A 12,464-nucleotide genomic window follows, 5' to 3' on the forward strand; every position below is an offset into this window, starting at 1 on the left:
TTACTCATTCCGATTCTGGCAATTTCCATGCTCAGAGGGAATTAATTGCTTGTGGCTCGAATAAATGAACATTTCCTAGAATGATTTGATTGTTATCTTGTTAAAAACTTTCCGCAAACTGGACCGCTAATAAGAGTCGGAGAGCAGTCAAATGTGTAGAGCGTGAACAACAGGGGGCTCAGTAAACATCCTTGAGGAGAACCGGTGCTGAGTGTGATGGTGGAGGAGAATGTTACATTATTACTGGCATACAAAGACATTGTGCTATCTTCTTTATTTTCTATTTCAAACTTTTGGCCCGGCCCTCCACAATATTTTCTGCTTCTCATTTGGCCCCCGTGGGAAAATAATTGCCCACCCCTGGTTAACAGTGAAGTCCTTAAATTACTTGAGGACTCGTTGCGGCCTTACTGATGTCTTTGTTTGTTTCAGGTGAACGGGCAGTGTGCCGGACACACTGCGATGCAGGCAGCCAGTCAGAACGGTCACGTGGACGTTCTCAAGCTTCTGCTGAAACACAACGTTGATCTCGAGGCAGAGGTTGGGATCACTAAGGATTTGTTTTCTTGCTCTCCTCAAGCTACACGGCAGCTTACTGCTGGTGTTTTATTGCACTCAGGACAAAGATGGGGATCGGGCGGTGCACCATGCAGCCTTCGGTGATGAGGGCTCAGTCATTGAGGTGTTGCAGCGGGGCGGGGCCGATTTGAACGCCAGGAACAAGCGCAGGCAGACACCATTGCACATAGCTGTCAACAAGGGACACCTGCAGGTGGTCAAAACATTGCTGGACTTTGGTTGCCACCCCAGCCTCCAGGTATCTGTCAACGCCATTTAATAGCTTTCATAATTCTTACATCTTCATCTTAAACGGCACGTTAGGAACAGTTTCGCTATTTAAAAGTTCCCAGGTGTTGTGACTCAATAAACACCCACTATTTACTGGGGAGAGGGATGGAGCCCTGCCATGAATAGTAGAAACCCTTAAGTTGTTGACATCCCACAAATGTGTGTAATTGCCTCTGTCGTTTTAAACCTTAACCTCAAGCTTCTGCTGAAACACAACGTTGATCTCGAGGCAGAGGTTGGGATCACTAAGGATTTGTTTTCTTGCTCTCCTCAAACAAAATGATTCCAAAACTTTAACACGACTTCAAATTCATCTGAAAATATTACCCGTAAAATAAAATGCTTACAGATGAGTTATCAGACTGACTCCACTTTAATAGAGCAAATATAGTACTCATCTAGCAAAGACTAAGCTGGGTTTTCTGTCACAGCCCAGGCAAAACTTAGCTAACATACAAAAATCTTACTTTCAGAACATGCATCACTTCAACATTCTTCTCTGACACCAATAACTGCTTTCACATTGAGCCCAGGCTTTGGTGCATTACAGACAGACAGAACACATGGGCAGTGGCTTGTTGTACATTCTACACCCCATTGTCTCAGCCTCGCAGAACTTGGCCTGTTACTTCAGAGACCTATTTGTATTGTAAGCTATGTCCCCTATAACGTAACCCTTCTCATCCAGGACTCTGAGGGCGACACACCCTTGCACGATGCCATCAGCAAAAAGCGGGATGACATGCTTTCTGTGCTGCTGGAGGCGGGTGCCGACGTCACCATCACCAACAACAACGGCTTCAATGCCCTGCACCACGCCGCTCTGCGAGGAAACCCCAGGTACAAGACCCCGCTACCAATGTTCGCTTGCCGCGCGGAAGGGGCAAGCAACCAAATCATCCCATGTCACATTCTTACTTTGATTTGATTCTTTTTTTTATTGTTTTTTAAGGCTCCAATTACACAAAGCGGGGAGCCTCGTACGTTTCTTGTGTTCACAAATGAAATGCTGAGATAAATGACAGAGGTCGGAAAAGTAATTACCTCTGGCATCCTTTTTGATTTAATTCAGTATTGCTGACAAAGCCTTTAATTGGAATTGAACACCGCATGCTCAGTGTGCATTTCTCACCGCATCGAGTTTGATTTCAGAGGACGGTCTAACAGTGGAACTTACATAATTGAATGCCGGTTTCTTCCAAGTTGCCCTCATTTCAAACCACCATAGGGGATAACGTGTTGTCACCAATGACACCTTATTAACTCTAGAGGGAGTGTTTTAAGTACCAAAGGCAGAAGAAAGAGCACTTAGATGTTGGAGGTTCCACCGTTCTTCTTGTGCCGCGTCGCATCTGTTTTTTGGGCTTCCCATCTGACGTCACTGTCATTCCCCAATGGGGGTATGCTTTTGTTCCATCTTCTTAACAGACCGTGTGTTCGAATGTTGTGCTTGTCTCCCAGGCATGAGCAGTTGTCCTTGGCCATAGCTATTTCTGTGTCCTGCACTTTGGCTTTTTTTGTTTGTTTGTTTTGTTCTGTTCTTAAACTCACATTCAGTAGACCCCCGTCGTTATCAGGTTTATAATCTGGAGTTCTTGATGGCCACTATTGGTCCACAATTTTTGGCATTCGACTCAGCATGACTTAGATTTGTTCTTGATTTTACTGCTTGGTGCTTTCTACCGCCTTTATATTACCATTTCGTCTTACTGTTTATTATGTATGTTAAATCGTTCCATGTACAGCACTTTGTATGCAGCGATGGCTGTTTGAAAGTGCTCTATAAATACTATTGACTTGACTTGACAATTGAAGTTCTTGCTGCATGGATGAGTGTGTTTGCAGTCCCATGCTAAATAGCATTCCCTTCTTCCTTTCTTGGCATAATTTTAATTGACGTAACTGCAGAGCGTGTGCCTCAAGCCAACAGAATAGATTGCCACCATTCGCTTTTCCCTTAGTGTCGAATCAACATCAACTCCGCACCTAAAACAATAAAAAATCTAAAAAAACATTGCCCATTAAAGTTAAGAGTATGGAGAGTTTAATCCTGATTGCAAAAAAAACTGCTTAAAGATAGTGGCTTTGTTTTTCATAAAAAATGAAGTAGATGAAAAAACAACTCCCCATAACGCTCTGTTCTCCGTGGTCGGGCTTGGTTTCATCAGCGGGGCCAGTTCTCCCCGCATCACTGTCTCCGCCACCACTGTGTCAGAGCACGGGGTCTCCGACTCAGATATATCATGCTGCATTTATTTGCAATTGCTTTGGTCTCGTCCATATTCCTCCAACATTTAATTTTGTGTACTTTTCAACTAGCCTTTCCAGGTGTGTTGTGATGAGGTGCTGATAAATCACTCACTCTATCTCTTTCCTCACTGGAAAGCAATTCGATGCACTTCCCCTCCAGCCTTAAAAAGTGCATTTATTTAAAGAAAGTCTAATGCTGGCAGAGGTGCACTTGAAATTGCTTGCTTGCATAAAGTGTAAACAGTTTGTTGTGGTTTGTACAGCAGGATTCTGATCGTTAAGGAAGGAGTTTGGTGAGAGGTGGGGGTTCCACTGGAGCACTCTCTGCACTTGGAAATGAAAAATGCTGGAGTGCAGCATGACTGTGTCATGGCCCTTTTGTGTGCGTGTGTGTATGCGTATGTGTGCGCGTGCACGTGCACGCACGCCTGCGTGTGTTTGTTGTCCACTTGCTTTAATACATTTGCTGTACCCCGCTCACATCACAGACAAGAAGATACACATCCCCTTATATCGTTTGCCCATTTACTTTTATTTCACGCTTCAGCTCCTCCAATATCAGTGGGTCTGGCTGGCCACAAGTCCGAAAGACCTCTAAAATCTCTCCCTCCTGGCTCAGGTTAAACTACCCACCTGGTGTGCTTTTTCCTGGTGAAGGCGGTTGTTTCAGTTGAATGCTTATTTTTATAAAAGGTTCCCTTGATGGTTTTTTTTGGTGCAAAAAGTGCTTGGAGATTGCTCCGTGATATGTGGCCCTTTAGATGATGGATATGTAAGAGAGCTCTGCTGTGCGCAGATTAAACAATTGTAATCTATCCCCTCCACAGAAATACATCAAAATAGCTGCAACAGGGTCTTTTATACAATACCCAGTGAAACAATAGACAAAATGTAGTATCCTACATTTATTAGCTGATGGAAAATTGATGTCGATTTCATCCCCCCCAGTGTCATCAATATCGTTCGTCTATACGGAACAGCGATCAGTGAATTTGCCTGTGTCACTTTGTTCAATTGTAAGTGAAAAATACTCAACAGTTTAAGTAAATAAATCAATCTGGTACAATATGTGTTTTATATGCATCAGGCACATGGACCCACAGTGTAAATCCAGTTGAAGACACAGAGGAACTCTAAAAATCAATGAATCTGAAAAAAAATCCAAAAGCCAAATGCAAGCACATTGTCAATGATTTCTTACTGAACTGTCAAGTGAGAGATGATTTTTGTAGCGATGCAACTAATTATTATTTCAATAATCTTTCAATCTATCATTTTGTTGAATTGCATTTCAAAGACATCTTTACATTTCCATCTATATCTGTAAAAACAGGACATTATTTCAAATTGACAAATGGCAAACGGCAAATGGAGTACGGACACTCATATAGGACCCGTTACCCCAACGTCACCCAGAGCCCCCCCTCACGAACCTTTGAGGCCTCTTTTTCAAGATGGCTATCACTTGCGCCAGCCTCTTCCCGCTGTCGTTCAGGAGGGTCTTTGAGTCCTTTGCGCTGCTCAAGGTGTTTTTCTTCTTCTTCTTGTACATGAAAACAAACATTCTGCAGCTTGTTACCATGTTGACGTGTCCTTGAGCAAGATACTGAACCGTAATTTGCTCCCAGTGGACCTAGCAGTGCCTTGCAGCCTCCCATTGGTGTATGATTGTGTGTGTGAATGGGTGCATAAATGAAAAATAATTCAGTTTCTGGTTTGGGCCGTGACATGAAAAAAATAGGTAAAAATGCTGGTCATTGTTTTGTAAAATAAAAGAAATAGTTGTATTTGGATTCTTCACAAAGATAATCAGTCCGCTCTCATAAAGGACTACAAATCGGGTCATGTTTACAGTTGAGAAGCGGAAATTCCTAGCATTTGAACAATTTTAAATAAAAAGAGATCCAAATGTTTTATAAAATGATCAAAAATCAATTATTTAGCGATTCATCGATTGTTCGTTGGACCTTGACCTTTATTGTGTGACGTTGTCGGGCTTTTGTGCTTCAATTACAAATAGACCATATTATTTGCCTGTCTTAGATACGTAGGTCACAGGCTTTTATTTGATTTGACAAATAAGCTGCGACCTGACACAGCGTGTTGCTGTCATGTTTTACAATTGCCAGTAATCATAAGGGAAATACTGTATAAAAGTAGACTGGATATGTCGCAGCTATGTGTTTTTGGACAGCAGACCTCACTCCACCTAGTGTTTTTAGAGCCATCTCAGGCTGGCTCATCTCTGTGTCTTTTCCCCCCCGGGCTGCTGGTAGCTAGTACCTGCTCAAAAACTGTAAACAGTTTACAGATTAATAGCCCACGACTCATAAACGTTGGGATGCTTGGGGAGGCAGGGGGGAGGGTCGCTCTGTACCATTTGAAGGCGTCACCTACCTGTAATGTTTGTGCTCGCACTGTAACATTCACCATTTCTTTTAATATGGCGATGCACATACAGTAGGCTCGACCACATATGGTAATTCCTCTGCTCCCTCTATGGGAGCGAATGGCTGTCAAATTAGCGCCGTGATGGCTGTGTAATAACAAGGATGACAAACTGAAACAGGTGTTGTGTGATGGTGTTTGGATTTGTCTGCTTCCCTTTTGTACATTTTACAATAGGCCAGTCTGATAATGGCAAACGTAACTGCGATGCTAATTGACTAAATTCAGGAGGGAAAAGAATCATCGGAAATAATGTTAAGTGCATCAGTTTGTTAGGGCTCAAATTACTGCTATCATAAAACACGGCACAGAAATACCACCACCCCTACCCCCCCCCCAAAAAATGGCAGGATTTGAATCGAAGTTAAAAAAAAATGTATATACAGTCGAAACCTGTGACAACGTACCCCATTTACGTTTTCACCCTTATCACGTTCACATTTCGAAGTTTCACGTAATTTATTTTCCATTTGCCGATTTTGCTTCCAACGCACGCCTTTACAACATAAACTTCGTTATAACAACCAGACAACAAAATTGTGAGAAGGCACAACGAACCATTTGAAGCTAACTACTCGACCAAAATGTGCAGTGTCGGATTTCCATCCATTGCTTAGCAACGCTACTGATCTGCTCGTACATTAGTGTACCTCCGGTAGAGCACCGCGGTCTTCAATACATCGTTTGAAAACATGTCTGGTAAACGGAAGCAAATCTCGCTGTCTGTGAAGGCACCTTTGAAAGGGAAAGTGTTGGCTCCAAACGAAACTCAGCCGACACTACAAATTGGCAAAGTCAATGATTTCCACAATCATCCTTAATGGCAACAAAATCATGGCAGAGTTCGAGGGCAACATCCTCAACTGGAGAAGGCATTTTTCATTTGGTGACTGAATGTTTTCAGAAATGAACGAGGAACATGACGGTCGTTTGTTTCTTGTCTTATAAAATATTATTTTTCTTTCTACGTTGTACACGTAATTGATATTTTGATACTATGTTACACATTCTTGTTTTTACATCTATAAGTGTCCATACTGTATTATACATTGTAAGTGGTGGACTTTTTATTAGGAACTAGCTGGTTCGCCGCCCTCCGGGCGGCTCATCAGCTAGTTCCTACAGAAGGCTGGCAAGGTGGTGGTTCGCCGCCCTCCGGGCGGCTCATCAGCTAATTCCTGCGAAAGGCTGGTAAGGTGGGCCTTCGGCCCACAAAAGTGTTGTTGCTTGGTTCAACTTTTTGTTCATCTTCATTGCTTATCGCGAAAATAAAGAGATGTTTAGCTCTACTAAATAACTAACAATTTCATTGCAATGCTTGTGGGTAGACAACATTTTTTCGCTAAGATGCCCGCGCGATCGTAGTGAGCCAGTGCCTGAGCGGCGCGGTGAAGTAGGTACGTTTTGAAAAGGGACAGACGGAAGGACAGACCGCGTGCGGGACGACGCGCAATATATATATATAGATGGTTACAGTGAACTACCTTTATAATGTACAGATTAATTATGTCCCTCGAGGTACGGTGTAATGAGGTTCGACTGAATATACATTTGTGGGCTACCTAAAATTACAATTCTTGCTTTTGATCCATGTGCTTTAGATTCTCGCTGAGATGAACGCTCAGGAGAGTCAAACGTGAAAATGGTATCAAGTTTCAGCCATTTTGGTCAAATTCGAAATTGGGCCAATTTTTGTGTTTATCTTTGGTGGTTAACTTACCATAGAAACACCTTTGCTGCGTCAATTTGCTCTCTGACTCAGCACAGGTGCTCTCATCTCTACATTTCAGACACATTTGCAGGGCCGTTTAGCTTGTTTTACATTACCGTCACACCCCTGCTGAGTCGTATTAAGCGCAAGCTCCCCGCCCAGCGCGTAATCGGCCGTTAGCATCCAGCGACAGTCATTTAAAGAGGCGTCTCAGCTGTCCATCCGCGCACTGCTAGTTCGAGCGGCGGGCCCCTGAAATAGCCCAGGCTGCACGTCTGGCCCAGCTATTTTTGGAAACTGACCACCAATGGCATGCTCAGAATACTAAAAAGGTGGACTAGGGCAAAAACTTGGATGCAATAACTTTATTGTTCTTTAGAAATGAGACATTCGGCATTGGACATGGTAATCACAAGGCTTTGTTTGACGAGCAACACCACAGTCGTACCTGCAGTCATCAAAGCATAGCTACAGCTGGTTGAAGGGGACCAAATCCATTCAAGTGGTGATTTGGTTCCATTTTACCAGCTTTAGCAAAGCATTGTGGGATCTCTCTCTCTTCAGATCTTCTTAGTGATTTCCTATTCAACCAGGCTCTCCCCCCAAAACACACTTAACACACACAAGTTCACCAGCGGAGCCACTAACTTGTAATTCAGCCTCTGTCTTTCTATACTTGTCCTGACACACTCATTGTAACTGCTTTCTGGCAAGGGTGGGGTGGGGGGGGGGGGGATGATGATGATGATCATAATAATCTGTAGCACTCGAGTCAAATGTCCTGCAGTCATGAAGCAATTACAATCCGTGACAGATGGGCCCTGCTGCAAGTGTGTCGCCGCTCGGGTCACTCAGACGGACACGTCCACATCCACGCACATGCACACACCCCGAAATTCACAGTCTTCTATACACTCCTCAAGCAACCCTCTGGGTGTCAAGCCACAGTACTGCATTCATTTAAGTTGCTCGGTCCTCTATGTCCCGCAGACTGATTTGTACTGCGGAATATATGGTTTGAATGGAGGCAGTGCAGTTTCCCAAGCCTTACACCGGTACTGAATTACAATCACATTACGCCTCCCACAAAAGTATTTTGTAGATTTTTCTGTGTACACTGCCAGTTAATTGCCCCCTGCAGTTTAAAGGACTCGCAAGTGAGCCGCATGAAAGAGCCCTGATGTTTGTTACCTCTTGAAAAATAAGATGTGACATTTGGTAGGCATCTTATTTTTCATTTTGAATTTAAAAAACCCCACTCATTTCATTATTTTTACAAGCGGAAAAGACTGGCTTCGATATAAGGTGTAGCGCCTTCAACATATTTTTGTTTTGTCTTTAGTCACATTGTCTTGATATTATTCCATCGGGGCTATTTGTATTTTCTTTTTCTTTTGTAAATATTCTCGAGTTACATACGTGGTGCAAAATTTGCTTTAAAAATTATACATCTTTCAATGCATTATTTAATTACACCTCAGTACATTTTATTTTGTTCTCCAGAACATCTTCAGGCTCCTTTTAACACATCCTTTCAGAGCCTGAATCATCCATTTTTATATTGTCAGGTTCTTTTAATAGTTTATTTCCCCTGACATTTTTCTTTCCGGGGTGAGGGGAGGGGCGGGGTTTTTTTTCTTAATTTGTGCAGACAATAATCAACAATTTTTGCAACCTCTAAAAGGTTCTTGCAGAGTCATGCATTCTTATATTGGCAGGTACTCTTTAGTAGTCATTTTTAAGGTCTTCATCCTGCGTGTTCAACATGATAAATATTTCCCTGACATTATTTTGTGGGCTCGAAATGTCAGGGACACAGTTGGCCATTTTATAATTATTGACGTTTGCTCCCTCTGCCAAAGCACGAGCCAGAGTCTCAAGTGGGCGCGCAACAGCTGAGGAGTATGCAGTGCGCCACGCTGAGACAAGTTGGGGTTCAGCGGCAGGCCGGCTATTTGGACATGCAGTTCTATTTGCAACATCCACCTGGGCTGTAGACGGCAAAGAGGCCGCCCACCTAAGTAAAGGGCACATAACAGGGCAAAAAAGCAGGGTGGGGGCCGACAGGCGTATTGGGCATGTGTTGATGTCAGCATCTGCTGTGTGTGTCACTCAGACAGCAGGTCGTTAGTGTTGAGGCCTCGGTCGGACAAAGGCATAGCACTCAGAAATGAGCTCGCCTGGCACAGTTGTCGTGTGTTAAAATTTAATTTATCTTTACATACCAAAGTTGAAGTTTATCCTTTTGGACTATTTTTTAGTTACTCCAGTGCGTATACTAAATTAAAGAAATATTGAACAAATTATTACATATTGTGAACACTTTGGAGGGGAATATTTTGGGGTTTTATTGTAGCTTTTGGTAGAATTGTATCACAGACTTGACCCACGCTTAGTTTCACATTCGTTTTGATTTATTTATTTTTTTTCAAATGATGCCTTACTTTCAGGGGAAAAAACACACTTTTTATATTGCATTCACTTTTGAAGACTCTGAAATTTGACATAAGGTTCTGAAATGACCTTCTGAAAATATTACATATGCTTGTAAAAGTTAATGACTTGGTCTATTTTGTTCTTATTCAAACACAATTGTCTTTAAAAAAAAATCTAATAACATCGCATTTTCTCTTAAATGTCCTGACGTGAGTGACTCAATTAAATTGTGTTGAAATGATCATCAGACCACTTTAGAATTCACCTTCAAAGTTTTGAAATTGGTGAGTGTTAGCGAAACGCTTCCTACATTGTTTTGTCCGAGTCCGTCCACTGTTGGGAAACAGCTGACAGGCCATAGTTGATCCTACATTGTCACTTTTTTTTTTCGACACTCTAATCTGACTGCCACGCGGCCTGGCGAATGCATTTGGCAAGCGTTGCAAACATGAACAATGAGGGTGGAAGGGAGTTAAGGGGGTTAGCCAGGTCGGCGTGTGTTTGGGGGGCCTACGGATAAAGGGAGGCCAGCCGTGTTTAAACACACAAGAACACAGAAGCGGTACGATACAAGTTTTTCTTTTTGCCTCCTCAGCAACTATTATTGCACAATGGTGGCGTTTTGGTTCACTTGATCATCTTCTTCCTCATGTGGTGCAAAGATTATGGGTTTAAGGCGCCGCTACACTACTGCCGTGCAACTGCAGCGACGGCGGCTCTGGGCACCGTCGCATGGCCACGCTGGGCCCCTCGGCAAAGTGCCGGAGGGTGAAAGAAACATTGTCACTATATTTTAACAGTATTCTCAGTAATTGCCCAATGAACTCTCGCCATATCTTGGATGAGAGAGTTTTATTGGCCAAGTCAGGCAGTTTGCTAAAGCTGCGAGCTCCCCCACAGCGCTGAGTGCTGCAGTGAGACTGCCCAGATACAGTATAGCTAATGCATGAGCCTTACATCCCACTCTTTCGTTTTCTCTCTTTCTCTCTCTCTCTCATATTCTGTCTCTTTCTGTATGCTCCTCTGACACAATTCTCGCAAGCACATGAACACAGAACACATTTCTTCCTAGACTGACGACTTGCACCTCACCCAGAATACATACTTCTTTACATTCCATAGCTGTCATATGTTCATATGGGTACATAAAGAAGTACGTGCACTGAGTAGGTCATGTTGAGATATGAAATTCTTACTCTCCTTCTCTCACCTTTCGGCCAAGACGGAGAAGTTACGAGCGGAACAATTTCCTTCGCCGCTTTCCCTCCCAAGTATGGTAGTCTGCAGTGTAAGGTGACTTTGAGTGTAAATTCACTTCAACGCTCGAGGCTTTCTCTGCTTGCCATGTAAGGCTGAATGGGAAGCCCCCTCCCTCCGCTCTGCTCCATCGCCCTTGAATGTAACTCTCACAGTCCATATGATAGTTGACTATCCCAGTGACTCCCTCACTGTCCTCCAGATGAGTACCTCCCATTTGTAATGGAGATTTAAAAAAAAGGGGGGGAGGGGTTGGCAGTAAAGTCCTCTTGATGAATTGGTTCAAATTGGTTTCCTCCTGTTCTGCTGGAAGGTTCCTCTGTGTCCACCTAGTCTTATATGACGGCCTCCGCTGTGTCCACGGTGCTGGGTTTCAATGACCATACTTAACGGTTTCACTTCTGCCCTCCCACTTTCCTGGCACACCCACCCCTCTATACGGGCACCCCTGCTTCTCTTGTGTCAGCGACACCCCCAGTGGCTTGCCGTGTTTGCTGATGTTTGGAAACATGGGTGATCCAAGTGGAACAGGAAGCTATTGTGAGACGGATTTGGGCTTTAGGCGCATCGAGGCAGGCCATAGGTCACATGAAGGCGCTAATGCCCACTCAGCACTTGTGGATCGGCGACCCCCTCGCCCTTTTCACTGCTGTTCTCTTGCCATGCGTGTTGTCCCCCTTTCCTCCACCTGTTTAGCCCCTTGCATACGGAGATGCAGACAAATAGATTGTGTGTGATGATTTGTGTCAATTCCCATGCAGAAATTCCCTTTAGAGGCTGTAACTGCATACTTTTTCCACTGTGTTTTTGTTCTGTGTGAAAGTTGAAGATTGAAATAGAACAGTAGAATTGATGGCTATGTGAAAGGAAGTGGTGGAAAGCTGTGAATGTAGTAATTACGTTTAACATTCAAGACTACCTTTTCCTGCCCTGTTGTGCCGAAAGTGATTTTCAATCACTCACAAGCGTCTGGCCACGGTTTGACTGACTTGTCTTCCAATTTTGCAGAGATTCTGTGTGAAAAGGACATAGGTTCTAAAATGATATCAGCGCCAGCCAGCTTCCAATGTGTTGTATAAAACTGTTGTCGAAAGTTGCTTTCAGTACAACAGTGTGGAAGAGGTGAGTGTCAGGTGTTCTACTTTACACCTTGGTCCTGGCATTGTGAAACACTGGGACAAAGGTGTCGTCCCAGCGCCAAAACAATCAGAAAATAACTGGGTTGAGGGCAAAAAAATTGTCTTTTGAAAGACAGCGTTAAATGGGCTTGTGTATTTATGGGCAAAGCACCAGTTCCGTGGTAGGGGGTGGCGCAGATCAATAATAATTTGCACTACAGTGAGAAATGTTCAGTAGGCCTCTAATGAATATTTGCCCTGGACCTAACACATTCCACAAGTCGACACTAATCTTGCCGGCAGGCTTGAACGCCCAGTGGGGGAAAAAATGAAAATATTTCCCCACCAAAATAAGCATTCAGGAGTGGTGCAATGTGATTAGCAAGTAGAATAAC

At 43.5% G+C, this 12,464-nt stretch overlaps 1 protein-coding gene across 7 annotated transcripts in view; it reads left to right on the top strand.

The window, feature by feature from the left end:
• mib1 (MIB E3 ubiquitin protein ligase 1) overlaps nt 1-12,464 on the top strand; it is a 79,823-nt gene that overhangs the window by 21,675 nt on the left and 45,684 nt on the right. For all 7 annotated transcript variants that reach the window (XM_052088404.1, XM_052088405.1, XM_052088406.1 and 4 more), the window contains exons 10-12: nt 433-540; nt 620-817; nt 1,538-1,689. In XM_052088404.1, coding sequence (XP_051944364.1) covers nt 433-540; nt 620-817; nt 1,538-1,689 — 458 coding nt within the window. The remainder of the gene's footprint in view (nt 1-432; nt 541-619; nt 818-1,537; nt 1,690-12,464) is intronic.

This window comes from Hippocampus zosterae, chromosome 15 (genome assembly GCF_025434085.1).
Source record: "Hippocampus zosterae strain Florida chromosome 15, ASM2543408v3, whole genome shotgun sequence".
NCBI lineage: Eukaryota > Metazoa > Chordata > Actinopteri > Syngnathiformes > Syngnathidae > Hippocampus > Hippocampus zosterae.